Source organism: Castor canadensis, chromosome 5 (assembly GCF_047511655.1).
Source record: "Castor canadensis chromosome 5, mCasCan1.hap1v2, whole genome shotgun sequence".
Classification (NCBI taxonomy): Eukaryota; Metazoa; Chordata; class Mammalia; order Rodentia; family Castoridae; genus Castor; species Castor canadensis.
The window spans coordinates 3,194,302-3,218,706 of NC_133390.1; the positions used below are offsets into that span (position 1 = coordinate 3,194,302).

Here is a 24,405-nt window from a genome sequence, read left to right on the forward strand (position 1 = left end):
GAAGCTCTAACCCCGGTGAGATGGAATTAGGAGGTCGGGCCTTAGGAGGTAACGGGCTTTGGATAGCGTCATGAGTGGAATTTGCGTCTTTATAAGTAGACCAAGAGACCTGATCTATCTCTCTGTGCCATGTGAGGAGGACAAAGTGAGAAGGCAGCCATCTGCAAACCAGGAGGAGAGCCCCCCTCAGAACTGACTGTGCCAGCACCCTGGACTTGCAGCTGCAAAACTGTGAGAAACCTGTCGCTTAGGCCTCTGTTCGAGGTTTATCCTTGGAGCCGGCACCCTATGTGTCTGCCTCAGTTTTAGAAGACAAGACAAATGCACAGCATTGACCTGGAGGGAGGCCCAGGAGTCTTACTGGGTAGAAACAGCAAGCTACTGTCATATAGACAGAATGAGCTCATTTCTGAAAAAGAAAATACAGAGGACACACACACCGAGCTGTTAACAGTGATTAATTGGGGTGATAGCTGTGGATTATTGGCAATAGGCAACATGGAAAAGCTTCACAATTTTTAATACTCATGAAGCATAAAAAATAAGACTGCATGGCGCCGTGGAGGTGGACCCTTCCACCTCCTCCCCCCCCAACCATGGTGATCTCCCATTCTCGCCTCTTCTCTGAGCGCAGTTCCTACTCACATGGAAGGCTGAGAAGCCAGCCCACGCCTGCACGTCTCCCATCCGGGTCTTTGCTCCTCCCTAAGGAAAGGCCCCTTTTCACAGGCTCCCTTTCTCTGCAGAGACAATCTCAGATATGGTCCCTGGGCTTTCCGGATCTGATAACTGTGATCCTAAGTAGCCTGAAGCCTGGGGTCAGGCAGGGTACTGATAGCTGCGCTGGGCTAGGACTGGCACTGGTGCTCTGAGCCACGGTGTCTGTGCTGCAATCTCCATGCAAGAGAGGCTGGGCCCAGGCTGAGAGGACGGGAGTGAAGGGTGGGGAGGTGAGAAGCCAGAAGCCTCTTCTTCCCCATTCCCTCTTTCCTCCCCCCATCTCTCAGCACCTCTCAGGCTCCTTGCACTAGTAGGGGACAACGGGTGGAGAGGGAGAGCCCTGGCTCCCAGCATGCAGCAGGAAGGACTTTCTCTTCCCACTCAGAGGGGCCACAAGGGCTTTTCTTCCCTCCTCTTTCTCCTTGTCCCTTGGCCTCAAAGTCAGTGTTGAAAGGAGCAGGGCTGGTGACAAGGAGCAGAGAAGGGCCCAGGAAGTGGGCGAGGCAAGGTGGAGAACAGCTTCACTTTAGTGCAGTGGGGACTGAGCAGAAGGTGTCTCCAAGGAGGAGAGGCTGAAGACCCTCTGTAGACACAAGGGCAGGCTTGTCCAGAGACCCTTCTGTCACTACTACGATGATCCTGGAGCTGCTGGTCCCTCCTTTTAAGCCATTGTGACCTGCTCAAAAGCCCACAGGACAGTCCCTCAGTGAGCTATGGGGGAAGAGAACCAACAAGCAGGTACTGCAGCCCGAGTGGATGTGGGGTTGGACATTAGCACTGCAGGAACATCCAGCAGCTATGGACTCTTCCAGGCCCTCAGGCTGCACTTCATGGCCACTCAAAATTGTCTTGGCTCCTAGTCCCCTAATCCTTCCTGCTCTGACAGCAGTGGTGCTTCTCAGAGCCAGTGACGTTGCTCCTGGACTGAATACACAGTTGGCTCCATCTGAATGCAGTTACATCTTCACTGTTCTCTTCCTCCATACTGTGAACATGAACCTGCCCCCTGTGGAAGCGACAGACTGGCCTTGGAAGTTTACTGTGTGTCTTTTTCTACAATGTGACTGCCTGCACTCTGGTCCCCCTTTAAAACACATCTAGCGGAGGAGGTTTGGAGGTGTTGAGGCAAAGCCATCCTTGAAGGCACTCACGTGGCTGCTTCGCCCAGTAGGGAGCTGAGCAGCTGACAACTTGGCTAAAATTGGAAACAAAAGGAGCACTGTGTGCTGTCACAAGCATGCAGTGCCACTCTGGCCCTCTCCTCTCTCCATATGCACTGCCACACGCCTGGGCTTCTCACTGTATGTAAGCATCTTTTCTCCTTCAGTGGGGGTCCTGCGACAGTGGCAGACAGAGGAGGGAGGGGCAGAGTTCAAGAGGCAGCCCCGTGAGCTGGACATCTTCATATCCAGAACTTTCCCTCATCGGAGAGGAAAGCTTTGACTTGATGGTGTGGGACTCTTCTGAGGAGGAACCATAGCACTATTTCATCAAAGCCTAGTCCCCCTTGCTGGGCATTAGAGCCAGGGGCTGCTGGTGGTGCCAGTCAGCCCTTGGTCCTCAAAGCCCTCTGTCTCACATAAGCGCTCCAGGTTCCTCCACGCACTATCTGTATGCTTTCCTCATTGTACCCAGCCCCCTGGCACTCCGGGGAGGATGAAGAACCCCAGGGGATTCCCGGCCTTAGCAGAGGTAGCCCCTGGACCAGCAGGGCAGGGCGGGAACACAGATGGCGCAGAGGTGGGAAGTGCATGGATGCTTGCTGAGGGTGACCTGCAGGAGTGAGGGAGTATGTGTGCAAGCTAGCAGACGTGGGAACAAGGATGTGAAGCTGGATTTGGGCCCATCCAGGGTCTGGACCACTTTCTGTGGGTAATAGGCACAGGGAACACTGTGGTGGGGAGTGACGGTTTGACAGTGGAGTTTGAGGCTGATTTTTCTGGAAGGCCAGGCCCTGAGTGAGGGCACCATGACGGGGAACAAATACTTGCCCATGAGACACACTGTCTGAGCTGGGGTTGGCTGCTCAGAGTTCTGATGGGGGAACAATGAGAACTCCATGATCTGGGGTTTGAAATGGGGGACAGGAAAGGAGCTGAAATGTCTGAAGTTGTAAGAGACAGTGTGATAAGCACCACTTCTGAGAAGGATGGAGGTGGTCGGTCAGGAGCCTTGGGGACTTGGATATGCTGTTGTGGAAAGCCCACCCTATGAGAGGGAAAGCAGAAAAGCCCCCAGTGTATGGCTGACACCAGCCATCTGCAGCACAGGCCCCTCCCCGAGACAGCCCCTCAGTCAGAGGCTGGGGACAGGAGAAGTGACCAAGTCCAAGCTCAGTGATTCCGAGGTCTTCAGAGGTGGGGGAAGCTAAAGAGAGACAAGCCCACCAACCACACCGCAGTCGTGGCTGTCTGGACTAGCTGGCATGAGGTGGGACTGGCATTTGCTGGACAGAAATGAAGGGTCCATCCAGCTCATTCTGAGAAGGGCACAGCTGGAGCCTGTGGCAGGACTTTCTGCTCACGAGAGCTGGACACCCACTGGGGTCTAGAGTGGTTTATGAGGATTCCCACTCTTCACACCAGTGGTTCTCACCTTGGGCTGCAAGCTGGGACTCCTTGCAGAACTTAAAAAAAAAAAAAAAAAAACCTTCAAAAAAATCTGGGCTAATGGGTCCTAGGAGGAGACTGGGCGCGAACCAGGCCCTCTTAAAAGACCCAGGTGGTTTTAACGCGCAGCAGGGATGAAAGCCAATGTCGAGCTGACCTGGTTTGCACTGGCGGCTAGAATGGGAGAGGATGCACATCTTTATGACACCTGGCAGGCACTCTGCTCAACCCACCAGGGGTCTATGGCAGGGAGGCACAGAAATGGAGACGGCATTTTCAGGCCCCACACCTCCCAATGCAAGTGAAGCCCCGAGCAGCCACTGACAGCCTCTGACATCCTCTGCCCAACACAGCCCCATCTTTGCACCATGCAGTGCTGGTTGCTGAGCCTTCCTGGGCAGGTGGACATGAGGGTGGAGACAGGCAGCCATTAGGAAGGCAGAGCTAGGGCAGCCTGAGGCCTTGGGAAGGAGGGCTAATTTTGTTTTGTTTTGTTTTTTGTTAAGCTCAGGATCTGTGCTTAACAGGTGCTCTACCACTGGAGCCATGCCTCCAGTGTGGGGGCGGATAAGATGTGGCACAGAGGAGGAGAGGAGTGAGGTAAGTGGGGGCCAAGGGCAAACCTCAGAGAACAGCTCAGGTGCCACAGGGTTGAGAATGGCAACATAGACAGAGGTCTGGGGGAAGCTGAAGGGTAGAAGGAGTCTGAAAGCAGAAAAGGTCAGCAAGGTCAAGTGCAGGATGCCAAAGGGCAGGAGAGTAGAGAAAAAGCCCCATTGGGTGAGAAGAGCAATGCTACCCTGGCCCTGGGCCAGCCCCCCAGTGTCTTCTGGATCAGAACTGGGGAATGGGGAGAGAACCTTTGTGCTCCCTGCACCCATGGCAGGTTCTGGCACAGCTGAGTTTGGGAACTACTAGGTGAGAAGCTGGGTGACTTTGAGAGGACGTCCCCTGGCTAAGGAGAACATGGGGGAAGATCACCCTGCCCAGGCTCAGCTGGCCCCAACAACATTTGGAGCCAGACAAGTGTACTCCCTGTTGTGACAACCAGAAATGCCACCGGTCACTGCTCAATATCCTGAGGAACAAAATCTTGCACTGAGAACCACTGGTACAGCATGAAGCACCACGGACTCTGTGACCATGACATGCTCGCAGGGGTTTAGGAGGTCTGGGTTCTGGGCAAGAAAGCGGGCAGCATGGCTGAGTGAGATTCATTTATTCCTCCTTCACTCAGGATGTCTTCATTGAGCACCCGTTGTATGTCCCCTCCTTTAGGAGGTGGAGATAAAGCAGTGAGACCAAACTCTTCCCTGACAGGGACTATAGCCCAGCGGGGATAGAAAGGCAGTGAAAAGTATCAAGGGAGTCCAGACCATTTCAGAGTGACAGTGCTGGGTGCCGGGCAGGTGTCTGAAGGATGAGCAGAAGTCACCTTCGCAAAGCTTGGGAAGGAGGGTCCTCTGAGGCTGAGTGTGGGGAGCAGGGTGACACGGGACCTGCTGAGAAATCCTCAGAGCCCAAACCACAAGGCCACCCTGGAGGAGGCGATGTCTGACCAAGCTGAGCCTGGCAGCTGTGTGTGAGAGGTGGGCTGGAGACAGGAAACTGAGAGCCATTGTAGTGACCGGGGGCTGAGACGGCAAGATATGGCGTTGGGGGTGCAGAGGGAGTGGGAAGAAGGGACAAGTGAGACAGGACGACGTGGGGACCAGCCTGGGAGTAAGTGAGCTCCCCATCTCAGCACAGGCTGCCCACTCGTGATGAGTTTGTGAGAGGAGATGAGACAGTCTCTTCTCTCCTACACACCTACTGCGTCTGTATGTACCTCCCTGTTCTGTACACCTCACTAAGTCTACCTCCTTATCCACACCAATGCCACATCCACGTCCACATGTACATCCACGTCCAGCTCGATCCACATCCATCCCTGTATCTGCATCCATAGAAATAACGCCTGTCCATCGCCACACATCGCTGCCTCCCTCTGTCTATTGCTGTATCAGAGAGGCATTTGTTTAGCATCCCAGGAGAGCAAAGAATTTGTTCCAAACATTCAGGCTTGGAAGGCTTTTGTCTGATGTCTGACACCTTGTCTTGTCAAGGAGCCTCTGGGGTCAAGGTGAGCTGCTCTTCTTTGTTCCTTGTGCAGTGTGAATAGCTCTGCAGGCAGGCTGTCGTAACTGAATTCAGGAAAGCTGGTGTGGGTTTGCTCCATCAGAGACTCCACTCGCACTGAAAAGGCTCATTGAAGATAAATCCCCTCAGAGGAGGTGATTTTATTCCTGTGGGTGTCAGCTAGTGACCTCTTCCTGAAGACGTGCAGGCAAGGCTGGGGCTGAGACGCACACAACTCTCACCGGAGTCTTTGAGTAGCCAACTAGCAGCATGTCTTTTGGGGAGTCTAGAAGCTGAGAGTCAGAAAGAGGGGGAGGAGGGTGGGAGATGTCCTCCTAACGTGAATGGGGAGCAATACTGGCCACTGGGGTGGCATGCCCACCGAGCAGGGATAGGGCCTGGCCAAGGCCTCAAGTGACGGGGCCAGCCTCAGCCATGTCTACTGGGACCTCACTGACCAGGAGAGCACTGAACATATCCACTGAGATCTTGCTGAAAACGTCCACTGAGACCTTGCTGACTAGGACAGCAGCCTTCTGAGAACAGGAGGAAGGAGAAAAGGTGCCCCGTGCCTGGGTGCTCGGGTGCACACACGTTAGATGGGGGAGCGTTCGGGAGCCTAGGAGGAAGTTCCAGTCCAAATACTTCACTGGGTCATTAAGCATACACAGGATGTCTGAGCAGGCACCTGGCACATGCTCTCCCCTGTGAGCTCAGAGCTGGCCACAGCGCCATTGGCAGGACACCCTAATAACCAGATTGACAAAGGCCCCCGTAACTTCCATCGAGTTCCTCAGAGGGCTGGTCAGTGAGGAGCAGGGAACCCAGACTGGGGTCCCAGGGGAACACCTTGCCAATGGCTCCCCAGAGAGCACAAATTCAATTCTGCCTTGCTCAACTGCAAATATGCCATGGGGACTGCAGGAACTTTCTGGGCCACCTGGTAAAGTGACAGTTCACTGACTTGAGGGACCCCCACTCCATGTCTCCTGGGAGCACACACAGCCAGCTTCGCCCACTTTACACATTTTCACCAGAGCAGCACAGCCAACTCTTCCCAACCTTCTCAGCCTCCCCCATCTGCTACTTCTGCGTCCTGGTGTCTTCCCCCTGAGCACAGAATAGCCCCATGAGTCCCAAGAAGGGAGATGCTCAGTGTTCTCTGTTGGTCCTCCTATGATCTTCCTGGGGTCACTATAGGGATAACAGAGCCTGGGCCAGCCTCCCATGCCTCAGTTCCCCCATCTGCACACTGCCTTCTCACAGGGCTCCTGTTGAGAATGGAATGTGGATTCATGCAGAGGAAAAAGCCAATCCAGCCTCCTTTCTCCTGCCTCCCTTCCGCCATTCCATCTCCACTTAAACCTCACTTTCCTGTCTGGTAAATATTTTGAAACCCCAAGGAACCCCCCCGTGTGGTGAGGAAGTGTCAGCACCCCCAGAAGAGCCAGCCAATGACACTGGCCATAGCGGCTTACCGTTCTGAATTTGCAGGCATGGTGGGGTCGATGGAGACCACAGCATCATCAGTGGTCAGGAGGGAGATGGTGGTGTTCCTGCAAGACACACTAGCGTCAGAACGGCCTGAGTGTGCGCGTGGGACTCACGCGAGACCAGAGCCGGGCACCCACCCCCCAGAGCAGGAGGGGCGCCCAGCAGGTGTCGACAGACCTTGACCTTCCATCTGAAAGTGAAGCTAAATGGCTGAGTGTATTTTAAGTGCCTGTTGAATTTTCAATAATTTAAAATGAGAACTGGAGCAAGCCTAATTTATTGGGTCAGGAGATTAAAAAAGAAAATCTGTGGAAAAGTAGAAGGTAACATTTTAGATCTGCGGTGACGAATTTGTAGCTTGCTGTACTACTTCCAGCTCCCACCCAGCCTGACACCAGTACCTCCTCCTTGAACTCGCATCTCCTGGGACTTCTGATGAGGTCTCACCCCAAGTTACTTTCCCTCTGTGATCTTAGTCCCAGGGTTGTTAGAATAATGTACATATAGCATGTTTCTTAACACACAGTAGCCAAGGAAGTTCCAAACTGGGCTAGTTTTGCTGGGATAAACTTGGCCACTTGGTAAAATTTGAGGCATGTGATTTCATTTCCATACCTGTTTGCCCAAACCTTCTGTCCTCCTCCCCTCCTTTCACCTTCTTTGACCCTGATCCTATCTTTAACATTAATTACCACACCAGGTCCGGTGCGATGCCTCATGCCTGCCATCCTAGCCACTTGGGAGGTGGAGACTGGGAAGGGACTGAGGTCTCAACCCAAAACCTCAACTGGCTTCAACACACATATCCTTGAGGTAATTTTGTTCAGTCATTTTTGTGTGCCTGCGTTTTGACTGCCACCTGTCACATGAGGTCAGGGGCGTAATTTTCCACTTTCAGTATCATGTCAGCTTAAAAATGTCTCAGATTTTGGAGAATTTTGGCTTTTGGATTAGGGATGTTCAACCTCTAATTAGAAAATTCCCTTGCCCTTTCAGACCTGAATTAGGAAATAATTCTCAGGGAATTGTGTAAGGTCGAACACTGGTTCCAACTCGCTTCTACAGGGAGTCTTGTACTGAGTGTCAATCTCTGAGGAGCTCCCAGAGGCATTTGGGGTTGAGGACAACCCCAAACACAACCATCCTCCTTCCTCCAAAGCAAATGACTAAATGGAAGAAAAACCCAGCTCCAAGGGGGCTAAGTTCCGCTAAATTCAGCCCAGCGGTCCTTCTGTACTGGACACAGGACATACTGCAGGAGGTGGGCAGATGAGGCTGAGCCTCCCCAGGGGCGATCCCACTGCTTTGAAAGAGCCCCTATGTAGAAGCCAGGGGCCCCTTTGTGCCTCACCACCTTCCCCCTGCAGTGCTTCTCCCTCCCAGGTCCTTTACCCGAGGCAGCATGGACCCTCAGTGGACGCTCACCATGGTGGACAGTCACCCTGGTGGACACTCACCGTGGCAGGCCGGTGGCGATGCAGAACAGGTCCATGATGTCGCTGGAGTTACAGTACTTGCTGAAAACCACCTGCAAAACAGAGGAGCCCCAGACAGTGAGGTGGCAGAGGAGCAACTGGTTCCCATGGTGATGTCAGATTATGTGCTTCCTCTCTCTTCTGACCCAAAGGTTTACTTTAAAAAGAAAAAGCCATATTCACCAAGCTCTGGAATGTCACAGTACATCTTTCCATTTGTCTGATTTTACGGGTTGTGGGAAACTTCGTTCTGTTGTCTAGTGAAAAGGACCGTGCAAAACGAAGCGTTCACAGGCTCTGCACACCTGTAGGGGGCCTCGCCACCGCCATGTGGCACCAAATTGGTAATGAGTGTGTGAAACTTAGCGGTAAACGCATCTCAGTGAGTCTCCAACCGTTTCATGGGGGCTCCAGGTGGAAAAGCAAATTAAGTTAACTTTAAAAAAAGATTGCCTTTTAGAGTTCAGAGACTTGGAGACTGAGGCTGAACGACTAAATCAAACGGGTTAATCACAATGACAGCAAAGTGTCTTTGAATCACTGGTGTCACAGTAAAACACCAACTGCACACAGACAATGCACACCACCCCATGCCCACCTCGGCGGGGGCAGGAGAGGAGCCCCAGTGCACAACAGAACCTTTTGTCCATGGGGTCCCAGCAGCCCCTCCCCCTCATCCAGTTTAAGCTACCTGTGGTCAACCAGGTCCAAAAGTATTAAATGGAAATTTCTGGAACTAAACCATTCTTGAGAGCTTGTCTGGAGATTCTGGCAGGGGAGCGCAGCTACTTGTATACCCTTAACAGAAGAATGGTCCTCTATCGGGGATGGTCCTCCTCTTCGACTTGGCATACAGCTTTGGGAGGGACACACATGGAGCAGTGGGGAGGGAAGGGGACACCCGCCTAGCCAGTCGGCCAGATCAGCCGAATCAACCCTGGTGATCAATGGGGTGACAGATGTCGTAGCCAGATCACTCTCACATCCTAGATGTAAACCATTCTTAAGTCTTACATGGTGCACTATTCTCAGTCGAGTGGTGGAATCGCACATCCTCCCGCTCCATCCTGCCTGGGACGTCAGTCGTTCCTTTGTCAGTGCATCCACGCTGTATGTGCCACCCGCCCGCTAGTTACAGGCAGTCACAGATTGACTGTGGAGGCATCACAGTACTTGTGTTCGACTGATGCTTATTTTACTTAACGAAGTAATTGTTCTATTTTATTATTAGTAGTTGTCATGAACCTCTTGCACCTAATTCATAAATTAAATTTTACCATAGCTATGTATGTACAGGAAAACACACAGTATGTATCAGGTTTGGTACCGTCTGAAGTTTTAGGCATCCCTAGGGGGTCTTGGTATAAATGCCCCCATGGATAATTACGACTGTAAAGTGTAAGGGGTTCTCTAAGGCTGGAGAGAGCATTAACAGTCCACACTAAAGCTCCCTGCTTTGGAGTCGGGGGTTGGGATCAAACCCAGGGCCTTGTGTTTGGAAGGCAAGCCCTCTACCACTAAACTCCATCCTCTTTTTTTTTTTTGAGACAGGTCTTGCTAGGTAGCCCAGTGTGGCCTCAAACTTGCTCCTCCTGGCTCTTCCTCCCAAGTGCTGGGATCACAGGCCCACAGCATCCCGCAGCATCCCGCCACAGCATGTTTTCCTCGGACATTTCTCCCGGACCAATGCCTGCTCCAATAATCAGCACGAGTGGGCCTGGGTGAAGAGCAGGGCTGAGGTTATTTTTCACTGTCTGTCACACTATTTTTGTCTTTTTAGCTAGGTGGGTTTGCTCTTCCTTTACTTAGGATAAGTGGTATGCACAGGACAGTCCTCCCTCTGCCCCATAACCTTGGCCTTTCTGTGCTGACACCACTTCCTGTGTGCTGGACCAGCAATGATGAGGGAAACAGCACGTTTGCTCCAGCCTGGCTAACTCCTCCCTTCCCATCTGCACCATGGGAACGGCCAATCAGCTGTGGCCATTGTCATCTGTCTGCACCATCTCTGACGTCTGCAGCTCCCTCCCGAGGCTGGTGTCCCAACCCAGCCTGGTTATACTTAAGACTTTTTTTTTTATAGTACTGGAGTTTGAACTCAGGGCCTCACACATGCTAGGAAGGCATTCTACCACCTGAGCCACGGCTCTAGCCCTTTTCTTTTTCCTTTAGTTATTTTTTAGGAGGGGTTTCATACTTTTGCCTGGGGCTGGCCTCAGCTCGTGATCCTCCTACCTCTGCCTCCTGCATAGTTGGGATTATAGTTGTGCACCACTATGCTCAACCCCATGCCTAGTGTCCTGCAGTATCCTCCTTCCTGATCCACTTTTGGCTTTCCCTTCCTCACACATCCCCCATGATGGCGTCACTTGTCTCTGGGAGCCTCTGCTGATGCCTCAGGCCTATAGGGGTCACCCACCTCCTTGCTGGGCATGTGAGGTCCTTGGTTTTGTCTCTTTCCAGTCTATATTCTGGCTGAGCATCCCCACCCTGGCCCTGGTCCCATGGATTGTCCTTACCCTGGCTATCCTCCTGCCCTTTCTTCATTCCACACATAGTGGCAGTTCCTCCGAACCCCCGTCAGTGTACACCCACTTATATCTGACCCAAACGGGCCCTCATTGTCACCGTGGCCACCCCAGCATAGGCCTCTGAGCCACAGTTAACGCTGTGGTCACTCTAGCTGAGCCCGGCAGAGCTAAGTTTGAAGTCCTGGCCATTTGCACAACAAATCAGGCCTGGCTCTGACTTTCCCATTTGACTCTCCATGCAGTTACCTGCCTGGCTTACTTTGTGGGTTCACAGATCCCAGTCTGTGAGCTGCGGGGTGCTGGTGGGGGGACAGAGATGAAGGCCTTTTCTTTGCATACCTGACTTGCCTGGAGGCTTCTGAAAAGGTGAAGAGGCTAGGAAAGGGCTCTGCCAAGGGGTGGTTCCTCACGGTGGGCATCCAGTCAGAACAGCACTTCTTCCCAGACTGGTCCAGGATTCTTGGGCAGTGGTCTGTTCCACGCCCTGGGAATCTGCATTTCATTTTTCACCAGGATCCCCAAATATGAACTGCCGTTCCACAGTGCGCTCCCAGGGGTCTCTCCCAACCGAGAGGGGTGGTCCTCCAAGAGGTGTGGATGATGCTGTGGGCTTGTGCTCCATCCACGTGGCCCCAGCCAGAGGTGTCTTTATAAATGACCCCTCTCTCCAGATGAGCACAAAGAGCACCACGTAGCCGGCAGGGGAACTGTGCCAGCCCCTCAGAGCCCACAGGGCTTGGTCTGGAAGTTACAGCCTCTCCAGGCACATGTAGCAAGAGTGACCCAAGCTCTGGGCCTGTGCACCGCCCAGCGAGGACCTGGACTCCCTGCTTCTTGCCTCTGTGATTCTGGGCAAGCTGCCCGACCTCTTTGTGTCTCAGGTTCGTGTTTTGTAAAATGGGCAACTTGTCCCTGACACTTGCCTGCCGGCTCTGCGGTCTGGGGGTTGGTTGGAGTCTTGTGATTTCAAGGAATAAGCTCAGAGCCTCACAGAAAAGGATCATACGGTGTCACATACCACCAATCCTTAAAAGGACAGACTGGCCAGACGGGCTTCTGATGCCTCATGTAGACCCGTGCGGTGTTCCCAGAACTCCTTCTCACTGAGAAACAGACAGCGTCAGGAAGCTACTAACCCAAGGCCCAGACCAACAGTCACTGACGGGGAAGCCAGGCAGCTACAGCTCCTGAGCCGGAGTCCACAGAGGACTGGGGACATGGACAAGCAGATTCTACTGCCATTTGCGGCACTCTTGGTGTTGCTTTAGTGTGTGATTTTCTGGCTCTCTAAACAAGCCCCCAGGCTGGGTGTGTACAGCTCAGCAGTTAAGTAGCTCAGTGGTTAAGTGTTTGTCTAGCATGCACAGGGATTTGAACTCAGGGCCTACACCTTGAGCCACTCCATCAGCCCTATTTTGTGAAATGTTTTTTTTTTTCCAGATAGGGTTCACAAACCTATAGTTTCACGAACTATTTGCCCACACTGGCTTTGAACCACAATCCTCACGATTTGTGCCTCCTGAGTAGCTAGGCTTAGTTGTATCTGCTGAGGTTCCCAATGCACTCTATGATAAGGAAGGCGGAGTCTTGCAGAACCTTCCAGATAACCCCGCTGCTGCCCTCCTTTTCATAGAACCTCAGCAGACATGACTAAGCCTGGGTGTCAGCACCGAGGACAATGCACATGCTGGGGGTGACCAGACACGCTGCCAAGGTGACTATATGGGGTCAGTGCTTACAAAGTCCTCTTGAGGGGGAGGGGTGACCTGATTTCAGGGCCTCGCCTTCTAGGTGAGAAGTATGGCCTCATTCACTTTTCAGAAGGCCTGGAGACTTGGAACATTCTGGAGACTTTGAAAAGACATAAGTTCACTCCAATTTATAAGGACTGCAGGTGAAAATCTGGAGGAAAGAGGTTGTGACTTTTTATGTGTGTGCTTGGCTTCACAGCCTCAGGACAGCAAATAATTGAGGCCTTTAAAAGTCTAAACATAAAGTCTTCCAGCAAAGCAAACTCAAAAAAGCCCTTACGGCACACTGACCCTCTTCCTGCCCTGTGCAAACTGAGCTGAGCCCCAGCCTTATTTTGTGCTGAAAGCATCTTTCTTCAGACTGGTCTTGACAAAAGGCTGGGAGACTGGAAGGAAGTCTGGTGCAAGCAAGAAAGATTACACTGAAGTCTCCAAAGGAAAACAATGCCTTGTCCCATTTGAGTGCCTTCAGTCCATGGCCATGGTGGCTGAGTTCTTTTGAACTGGTCCTAACATGAGTTAAGAAAAATCTCTGGCATGTGGTCACCTTCTGTCTGAACTAGAGTCAGGACAGGACCTTTTTTGTTAACTAGCCTCCATCAGGGCCAAGGGCAGGAGCAGCTGAGGTGAAGCAACATTGAGCTAGAAAGGTACAGCGAGTGCTGGGACCGCTGTGATCCCCAAAATGTCAGGGAAGCAGCAACGCCTGGCCACTGGTCACCTACAGCAGCGGGAAACCAGCTGGCTGCAGCTCATGGGCCTGAGAAGACCCTCACACAGGCTTGTGAGAAGAGCAGTGGGCTGTCTGTCCACATGCTGGACAATTCTGCAAATCCTCTGTCCTTCTTCCAGAGACAGAATAAGAGAGGTGGGGGGGAGAGAGGCCGATGAAGTGAAATTTAACATGAGATATGCAAGCAGCAAGATGTACAGAAAAACACCTGGGATGCCACCCAGCGTGGAGGCAAATCAGGGCTGGAGTTCCTAAGTAAGTGTGGCCAACCACCCAAACTCTTTCATGGGGTCTGATTGGCAGTGTGTGATATTAAAACAAGACAAGAGACAAGCAAGAAGAAAGCACTGCTCCCGGGCCGGATATTGGATCTTCTCTGCTCTCGGCCGGCCGAGAACTGTGAATGTCAGCTGAGTCGCTTTGTCTGGGAGCCTCCACGCTGCCTGCAGAAGAGAATTCTGATACACGCCAGGTGCAGCCAAAGCACAAACCCATTTGAAGGCAGTGACACGGAAAACTGAGGCACACAGACAGGTAACAGCTTCCCGGGGCCCAGCCAGACCACTGGGGATGAACTGCACACGCTTGACCACACCATCCACTGATCCTCAAGTGTCTGCTAGTTACTTGGTTCATATTCAGACCAGCCTCCTTCTAGAGATGGTGCTACGGTCAGAGAAATGGTCTTGGGGTGGAAGTTCTGTCCTCAACCTTCACTTTCTGTGCTCTGCACTCTGTGGGCAAGACTACCCACATGAGCCTCAGCTTACCAGTCCTTAGATGGACCAATAGCATCAGAGAGCCCTGCTCCTCAGGGCAGTGGGGAGCACCAAGCAAAGGAACGTTTGAAATGAAACTCGCTGGCTGAAGACCAAATTCAGTGTTGCACCATCTTGGTTGCCAAGCCTCATGGCACTGGCAGAACGCTGACACAAGTCTCTGTAGTCTCTGAGTTGCCAAATGTACCCAGAATAACTTTCTGGCACATTTTGTTTAGCACCCAACTTTATGGTAGTAGGAATCCAAATGCATAACCTGTAGGCTTTGTCCCGGCTGGAGTGGAGTGCACATGCAGCTCAGCAAATCTGTTCCCTCTGGGCTGCCCTTGACCTTCAGAATGGCAGGAGAGGCCCCCAGCACTGGGCCTGACCAGCTATCAGTCAAGAACAGGAAGGGAGCTTTATGTTCCAGGGCATAAAGCAGGCTGAGTGGACTTTCTGGCCCAACTCAGTTTCTTGGGGGACTGGGAAGCCCATCAGGAGGCAAGAAGACAAAGGGGGCCAAGGGCTTTCCTCAAGGTTGACTCTTCCCAGTTACCATGGCAATAGCCCTCCATCGGTGGGTAGGGTGAGGCCTTTCTGGCAAGCATTCCTCTGGGCCTCTCCTTTCACAGGGGGAGCAAGACTAGGAGACCTCAGTGACCAGTTTGCAGCCATCAGGCACGGGATATCTTCAACAAGTGCTGTTCAGATATGCTCCTGGAGCCCCACCCAGGCAGCCCTTGCCTCTGCTGACCCTGCCCTGTCCCTGTGGTGATAGAGCTAGAGTGGATTCCAATTAAGGGATCCTGAGCTGTGGCAGCTGGCAGTGAGCTCAGGGTGGCACCCACAGGGGCTACCAGAGAGGTAGGAGGAGCCGAAGCCCCATGGGCAGGGGGAGGAGCTCAGTGTACATAAGGAAGCAGGGGCTGTGGGAGGGAGGAATGGGGGCAGGAGAGCCACTGCCTGGGCTTTTGATGGGGCTTGGCGTCCCCAGCAGCCCTCACTGAGCCCTTCCCACTGTCTCCCCATGAAGTCAGACTTCAGTGAACCAGGTGAAAAAGTTCCTGTGTGAGCTCCTGTGAGCATCTTGGCTGGTACACTGAGATAGAGCAGGTGGGACTTTGAGGAGCAGAGGCAAGATGGGCCACACACATCTGGGGGACTCTGGGCCAGAGAGATCACAGAACAGCTCCTAAAGCTGGAGGGTCTTGGTTTTAATTCTGAGTCCTGAGGCCTCGTGAGGATGTCTCTTCAGAAAGTGCCAGGTGGCTTGGGGCGCCCTTCTTCTCCCATTTGGAGACTGAGCAAGAGCGGGGGCACATGAGGGAGCCCCTCAGGTTTCCACCTTGAGCCCCACATTGTGCTGTCCTGCACACAAGGCAGAAGAACAAGTCAGGGCTCTAGGCCCGGGTCCCAGGTAACCAGGTTTTCCTATTGTGAGGTCAGGAGAAAGAAGATCCTATCCTGGCTAAACCTGAGCTCTGGGGGGCTGCTTTATGGTCTTGTAAAACCAAGGCACAGAATAAAAGGCTTTCCAAGTTCCTCCCCCACCTCCCACCCCATAAAAGTGGCTGTGATTTCAGTATGAGAGCAGAGAGGTTTGGAAGCGCGCCATGACAGGAGAGGAGACACCAAGTAATGAGGCGCTGGCAGGGTCTGGAGAGGAAACAAGTTTGCAAGATGTGTGCCCTGAATGGGAAATGGGACAGAGATGCAACGCAGCCACAGCCAGGGCAGGAGTTCTGTGGAGGCTGGGGCCTCAACACCAGGGCAGGGGCCACTGGGCTGAGCTGCCTTCTGACATGGACCTCTGGGTTACAGGTGACTCTGGCTTTCCTGGCTCACCTCTCTGGGTTTGTAGGGATCTGGTCCAGCGAGGTCTGTCTGGTGTGATCTTCAGGCCAGGAGCAGGTCCCACTATGTGGAGAGTTGACCTGACAGCGAGAGGCTTATTGTCAGATTCCAGCCCTGGCACTCCAAAGGGAGGGGCTGGAATGTGCCACCACCAGCCCAGGTTCCTCCAGACTCCACTCCAGGCCTCTGTCTGCGTCCTGGTCCACGGCAGGCCCCACACCTGCTATCAAGTAACGCTCATGGCACTTCTGGCAGCTGCACACATCTGTTTCCAGAGACAGACGCTGACACTTGCTCTAGGGTGGGCACTGGACTGTGCATTAAGCATCTTGCTTCATTTTTGCCCCAGCTCATGTCTGATTTTTATGTATTTTAAGGATACACGCCCCTTTATGTATGCTATTTAAAATTCACGTAAGTGCTCACATATGTGAAACCCCCTTTGTTTTTAAGTTTTGCAGAGAGATGGTTTTAATTTTCATAATCTCATTTCCTTTTGCTCCTTGTCTTTTCCCTTTTTTAAGGTGGTTGACCCAATCTGGCTTCCTGGAGAGGGAGGCGCACAGCTGGGCATTCGGGCCACAGGGGGACAGGTGGGATGCATGAGGAAGCTGGCACAGCGCTCTTAGGTCTGGGCTCCAGATAACAGTGACTGCTCATTGTCTCTGCTCTATTTGCCCTCGGCATTCTGCTTTCATTCACTTCAGCTGTGGGTGGGTGGTGATTCTCCCCTCCTCCTGGCAATCAGGAACTGGGGCAGAAGGGTTGGAATTCAGCACAGAGAGAGGCAGCCAGCCCCAAGCCCCTGCAAGGTCCCTGTGGAGCCTTCTTCTGTGTGCCCACACTGGGGAGAGACTTACTGAGTCTATTTGAGGCACCTCCTTGCAGGTACTAGCAAATTTCTTGGTGGGTTTGTCAGATTCTGGTTTGGATTGGCGCGAGGTCAGTGACCACCAGAAAATGGGTTTCTTACTCAGTCCTTTTTGGCTCTTCTTCAGGAAATGCTCCACTTCCCGGACAAATATGAGAACTGAATGGCAATTAAGGTTTGGTAGGCTGGGAAAAAACCCAAACCCCTGCCCCAGCACAAGAGGTGCTCCCAAGGGAGGGCCATGCCGGGGCCATTCTCTCCAGAGCCAGCTATAACCCTGATCCTACAAAGCAGTGAACTGGGAGGCATTAGTTTCCTTTCCAAGTCACTGAAAACAAAAGATGCTGGGGAAGTGATGTTTGGGGTTGGTTGTTGTAAAACACCCAATCACATTTACTGTCTTGCTGTTACTGCTTACCCAGACTGTGAGACTTTTTATTCAATCGCCTTCACAACAATTTTCATGGGGCTTCTCTGAACTTGGAGTAGTGAATCCCCAGCAAAAATTTCCTCACTAGAATTCGTCTACAACTGTCCCCCCCCAAATGATTTTAAACGGCCAGCTTTGAGATGAAAGCCCAGGTGTGCAGGGACAGGGAGGGAGAAAGAGAATGCTTTCTCCTGTTCCTCAAGTGGCCCAGCCCAAGGACGGAGGGGCTAAGCTCTGCCTCCATGTGGGCAGCTGGACACTCGGAGCTGGATGCCTTGCTCTGTGTTCACTCCTCACCCTCCTGCCAGGCTTGCAGGAGCCCCTGATCTCAACCCCTCCAGAATCGTGCAGTACCACTCCACCTTATTTTCATTTACTTCATGACTGGATGGTGTTTATCAAGCCTAAATGTCAAACTGGCATCAGCAATCTCCTACCAATCAAAATAAGGGTCATCGGTGCCACAACCAGCCACACTGGCCTCCAAGAAACGGAAGGCAAATCCTAACGATAATCAAAATGGTAACAAGGAAAAGGTAATGGACAGCCCCAATGTGCTACCTGAGGGAGAGCATCAGGCAACTGCCACCCTACTCCCCAGAACACTCCTCAAAAGGAAACGGTATTACAGAGTGAGTGTACCCCGAGGGAGGGGTGCCGAGTGAAAAAAGCCAATTGCAGGGGTGACACACTGCTTAGTTCCATCCATACAACGGTCCTAAAATGATGGGATTATAGAGATGGAGAAGAGATGAACAGGTGGGCAGGAACAGGAGGGGTGGGCAGCAGGGTGGAGGGCATAGTTAGGAAAGGGAGCCCATGGCGATGAGTGTTCCAGTGATGGGCAGAGGAACTTACACAGGTGACACGCATGTACAACTAAATGAGAAGGAGGAAGACCGGGTTCTGCATGCACTGGCTGCGTTGTCTCACTACCCACAGTGTGCTGGACTTCAGCAAGATGCCACCACTGGGCGGCTGGGTAAGAGGCTCCGATGTCTCTGTGTTCTCTCCCGCAGCTGTGCGTAAATGCACCATTACCCCTCAAGAACTTATCTGAAGTAACCTAAGGCATGACCATCAAGGAGGCGCAGAGGATCCCGGCTGATAAGTGGTTCTCCACTGCCCCGTGAGCAGTTAGATGATGCGTGTTTCCTTTCCCCCAGATCCCATCTCTAGGAGTGGCTCTTGGGGAAGTAACAATAACAAACGCAAGAGGAGGAGCATTTATTAAGTGCCAGGCACCGTCTGGTGCCTCCTCGGAATCAGCTCATCCAATTTTCATGGCAAGTGGGTCACCTCCCAGTTCACACCCAAACCACTGCTGTGGCTGTACTCCAAAAGCAGACACACAGTAAGGGATTCTCCTCTTGTGTCACTTACTATAGACATGGAATGAGGCTACATGTCTCCTCAACAATGAACTGTCACTCTGTGATGGAACACTACAGAGGCAGAAAATTGTGTCTGTGAAGACCATTCAATGTTGCATTGGAAATGGCTATTGACATAATGCTGAGGGAAAATGATCAGGACAAATGGTGTGCAAGAAAGCCCCCCCACGTGCACACGCATGCACGCCCACACGTGCTCACACGCACGCAGTCACACGCACACACACACCACACACGCACGCACAGGCACATGCGCTCACACACACACAACACACGCAAAATGTGCACACACATGCACTCACATACACAACACTCACAGAACACATACACACACAACACACATGCACCTAACACGTGCACACACTCACACAACACTCGTGCACTCACACAACAGTCACAATGTGCACACCTGTACGCACACACACACACACACGCTAAGAACCAGCAGGCTGTACCCTGAGATGTCCACAGCAGCCTCCTTGGGAGGTGGGACCATGGATTGTTTTCTTCTGCGTCCTGGTACCACCCTACGTCTTTGAATCCACCATGGACACATAGGCCTTTAGGACCAGGGACAAACTTACCTACCTCCTGAAGCTGGGGTTAGTAATGGGTAACAGAGCCAGCTGTGAGCCTAAAGTGCTGTGTTTACGTAAAGTTCTCCCGAGAGAAAAAAGGTCTTTACCATTTTTATTCAGAAAGAATACTCTTTGGCATTAAGCCAAACACAAGAGAAAATTAAAGGGCAGTTAGCCAGGGGGCAGAAATCTGAATTTAAATAGCATATAGCCAGGGGGAGGGGCACGAGAGGGAGGGCGCAAGGGGAAATCAGAAGCCAGCCAGAAGTCACAGAAGGTCTGGGGTGGAAAAACCAGAATCCAGAGCGGGAAGGTCCAGGCTGCTCCTTGGAGGGACGGTGGGGGAAGTGCCTGTGGTTCTGCCCTGGTTATAGGAGCTCAGGCCGAGCAATCTTACAAAGACTAAGAAGGAGGGAGGCCATGAGGGATCAGAGAGCCCGTGGGCATGTGAAGGAAGGGAGAGGAGAAAAGCCACCCTGCCCTGGTTTTTTTCCTAACATCTGCACTGAATCCTGAGACTGCTCTACAGCTGGGCTCACTTCCCAAGGACAGAACTCTGCAGGGTGCTCAAGCAGGGGCCTCCTGCCCAGTTGACTCCCTCAGAACCACCCAGCTTCCAGCCTCTGAGCACCTGAGGAAGGGTGTGAGGTCTGGGGGCTGCAGAGAGCCTGATCAGGGATGTTTGGTGCAGACCAACAAAAGGGCTGAGACTGCTCTGGACCAGGCTCAGACTCCACGTTCATTTCCACAGGTGCATCATTCTAACACTGTCAGGCTCTTTACTCAGCCACGCACCAGGGTGTAACCCAAGCATGGAGTTTGAAGCCAAGACCACTGGGTGCCCACAAGGCTTCCTCAGCTACTTATGCTGAGACCCACCTGAGTGTCCTGCTGTCCAGCGAGTCACAGGCCACACTGCCCAGGCATCCCAGGCCACCCACATCTAACAGCAGGCTGGAACCTCCTTGACACAGTGAAGCAAAAGGATTCTGAGGCTGACAGCCTGCAGCTGTCACCTGGTCCCCAATTCCAAACCCGGTGCTCACACAAGCCTGCTGATGTTCCCATGAATTCTCTATGGGCATGATACAGGTACGCTTACAGAACAGGTGCAGCACACTGCTTGCCTATGCATGAATCATGTGTTAGGCTGCATGTATCATTTTGTGAGAAAAAAAAAAAGTCGATCCCTGAAATTGTGCAAACTGCTACAATAAACTCTTCAGCCATTGGGACAGAGGAGGCTGGGGGTCTGCAGCGAGGACAGTCTGCCAGCTGAGGGACTTCTGAGATCCAATGCTCTTAGCTGACTGTGTTCTGAGCAGGTCCCCGGCTGGCCAGAGCTCACACTGCCTCCTATCTCCAGGGTCACCCTGGCCAGGTGTTGAGGTTGTGCACTGCTCCAGGTACACACAGGGCAGAGGAGTGGGTACGGAGGAATCAGGGACATGAGTTCAGTTCTTAACAGCATGACTCAGGTCAGGTTTCTTAAGCTTTCTGAGGCTCTGATTCTTCAGCAGGAAAGTGAAGCTAATCCCACCTCACCCAGAAGAATGCTGGGAAGATTCACCCTGCAAGATGGAGGTACCTTAAATGCTCAGCTGAGCGGCAGCTGTGATTATTGGAGGGACCTCTTTCAATTTAGGGGAGGAACTTGTCTTTCTTCTCCTGCTTGTCCCTTCCAAAGGCTGTTTTCACAAGTCAGAGGCACCCAGGACATATAAACCAACATGTCAGCATCTTTGGATATTTTCATCTGTGGGGGACAAGGCTGTCAGCTTGGGAATGCTGTTTTTAAAAGGCTCTGATTGTTCCATCTGACCTACTGACCTCCTGCCTCCCAGTATTATCATTTTACTCTATCCAACTGAGTTCAAAGGGCAGAGGGCCATCCAGACCAACAGGGATCTGTTAATAAGCGTGACCACAGAGAAACAACAAAACACCTAACTCTAGTGGGTTAAGCGATCAGTTTGACCTCCCTGTGTCTGTTTTCTTTTCCTCTAGATGGGCAGCAGGCTGGGGAAGGTGAGGTCCCTGAGGCAGGATTGGTTAGGCCCGAATGTCCCTGCACCAAGCGCGTTTTGTTGACAAGCACTCAGGAAACACGGTGTCTGAGTATCTCCCGAGGCCCTGCGGGGATGGGGGTCCTGTGGTCATGTCAAACAATATGGATGCCAACACTGCCACCACCACCATCACCAACAGCAGCAATCGAGATTAAGTTCACCCTTGGGCCAGGGCCAGACGCAGGTCCCTCACAAGCCCAGTGGCTCTGCGACCCCGTGAGCACCTCATCATCCCTACAGGTGAGGACACAGACAGAAGGCCCAGCCTGGCCTGAGCACTGGTCCAGAAACAAACTTGGCTCACATGGCTCTGGCAAGGGACTGGAGATACCAGCTGTGCCTATAGCCAGACTTATCTGGTCTAAGCAGGGTGGAGGGGGTCTGAGCTGTCGTCACCCCTGCGAATGACAGAATGTGCAGCTCCTGCTTGCTCTGTTCCCAAGCTGCTGGTGTTCCTGGCTGTGCCTCCTGGGGAATATTGATTGAGCAACTCTCTTGCCAAGGAAAATGATTCACATTCCCTTTATTTTGCCTATCATGGACTGTGATTCACTTTCTATAGCGTTTGCAAGCTATTAGTGTTTACATAAAGCCCTGTGGGCTTCGGCTGGCTTCCGCCCTTCCAAAGCAACTGGCTTGCAGTCTGGCTCTCGGTCTCACGTGATAAAGGTCTGGAGCGGGAACAGCCAGACCCGGGATGGGACAATGGTGCCCTCAAAAATTCTCATGTCTGGAGGGGTTAGAGGTGAAATTTCAACTGCCTCTTCAGTGCCTGAGAATTACGTCTTTAATATTAAAAAAAAAAAAAAAAAGCTAAAAATAAGACAAAAATTCCATACACTACTGCTCTTATTATCCCCCCAAAATACTACAGGCTATCTATCACCCACCCATCCATCCACCTATCCATCCACCAAACCATCCACCCATCCATCCATCTACCCACCCATCCATCCATCCATATTTGCTACCCACTTCTAATTATAAATTTTGTACATAAATTTGAACATATTGTGTACTGTTTTGTTTGTTTTTAGAATACTCAGCAATAATGTCACATTCAAAATGGTTACAGTTCACCACCATGCAATCATGCTTTTTGTTTGCTAAAATAAAGTCTGTAGCAGGTCTCATTTCCCTTTCCAACTTAGAATACATTTTTCTAGTCACTGCATTTGAAAAAGAATATAAAATAACAATTTTTCATGTATTAATGTGTGCCATTATAGACATTATCACAGAAAAAAGAACCTTGGTGCCACGTGGCCTCGGCCCACCCTGTCCCCGGCACCGCTCTCCTGTCCCCAGCACTGCCCAACCTCACTCCCCACTGGACTGATTCCTAAGCTCACCCCTGACATCATATAATTCCATTTGCGTTTCAGTGTGGGTCTCCAAAAATAGGATTCTTTTTGTTTAAGATAAACACAATGTAATGAGTCCATGGAAAGAAGAAAACATATATTCACACACACACGACATGTATGTATACACACATACATGATACATACACGACATACACATACATATGTATACATGATATGCACACAAAATTATATATATGTACACCCACATACATACACACATATATGGCATGTTACAAGGATGAAAGGTAGTATGCACTCTTCAATAAATAAATGGGAAGAAAAGGGATGGGAGAGACCCAGGGACAACAAGCGAGCACACTATATGGGCCCTGTGAGGACCCCGACATGAAAACAGATGTGTATGGCGGGGGGGGGGTCCTTTCCTCTTTTAAAAACAGCTCTTTAAGGGTGGACACCCCTATTTACAGATACTAAGGCTCACAGAGTTAAGTGACTTTTCCGAGGCCACACAGCAAGGGCCTGGGAAGGAAAAGAAAGGGCAATTACAAGTGTCCAGCAGAGGGTGATGGTGAGAACAAAGGGTGAAGAACGGGCGAGGTGGTGTGAGAAACCATGGCCAGATGACCCAGATCTTGGCAGGGTGAACGCACTGACCATCGGTGACACCCTGCTGGGGCACAGTTGTCAAGCCTCCTGGCATGGTGGAAGGGCTAATGTGAGGCAAATGCAGAGTGGCCCAAGTACTGTCCACCCTGCCCTGAAACGCTTCTATGGTCACGATGAGATGAGAGAGACCTGACAAGCCCACCATGCTAGCCAGCGTTCCCTGTGGGGACACACAGCTGAAACAACTTAGGAAGACAGAGGACGACTTGGGCTCCCAGCTTCGGGGCTTTCAGTCCTCGGTCAGTTGGCCTCGCTGCTTTTGGGCCCGCGTGAGGCAGTACCCCGTGGAGACTGCGTGGGGAAGCAAACCACTCAGCTATGGCGGGGATGTGACGGGAAGGACCTTCCCTTCAAGGGCACGGCCCCAGTGACCTGAAGACCTCCTGGTTCGCCCCACCTCCTAAGGTTCCACCGTCACCCACAGCTTCAGGCTGGGGGCCAGGCCTTCAACACATGCACCTTTGGGGTACATGAATCCAAACCCCAGCACCCACCAAACCAGCTGACGGAAACAGAGGTTCTGAACTGGGGTTGAAGGAGCAGTTTGGCTGTTTCTCTAATAAACCCTGTGGCTCCAAGCGAGTCTCTGCCCCTCCTCTAGGTGGGGGTCAGTTCTGGCCCTGCGCTGCGCTGCGCTGGGGGTGCGAGATCGCCCACTGGCTGCGTGATGTGGGCCAAGCCCTCTTCTTTCCACAGTCCAGCCGCAACAAGGGGTTGAAGCGGGGCCACTAGAAAGTACCCAGGCACGCATCAGGGTGCGAAGCTCCATGTCACTGTCATCGAGCAGATACCACCCATTACTGAGGTGGAATTAGAGGCTGGACTCCAGCCCTGGCTTCAGACTCCAGGCCCTGGCTAAGAACCAAAGGGTGCGGCTGCAGTTTTGAGGCTGATGCTCTGAATCCCACCAAGGGATGCCAAGCCTCATCCCTTTGTTTTGTGCCGTTTCTCAGGTCCAGCATGCAGGACGTCAACAAATGTCCAAGGGGAAGGATGCGTGGGGTGCGTTTGCCTGGCATGGCA

At 52.2% G+C, this 24,405-nt stretch overlaps 1 protein-coding gene across 4 annotated transcripts in view; it reads right to left on the reverse strand.

Moving 5' to 3' along the window:
• The window catches only part of Pde9a (phosphodiesterase 9A), a 96,000-nt gene that overhangs the window by 59,925 nt on the left and 11,670 nt on the right, over positions 1 to 24,405 (reverse strand). For all 4 annotated transcript variants that reach the window (XM_074072585.1, XM_074072590.1, XM_020152492.2 and 1 more), the window contains exons 2-3: positions 8,399 to 8,469; positions 6,926 to 7,003 (exon numbers count right to left, since the gene is read on the reverse strand). In XM_074072585.1, coding sequence (XP_073928686.1) covers positions 6,926 to 7,003; positions 8,399 to 8,469 — 149 coding nt within the window. The remainder of the gene's footprint in view (positions 1 to 6,925; positions 7,004 to 8,398; positions 8,470 to 24,405) is intronic.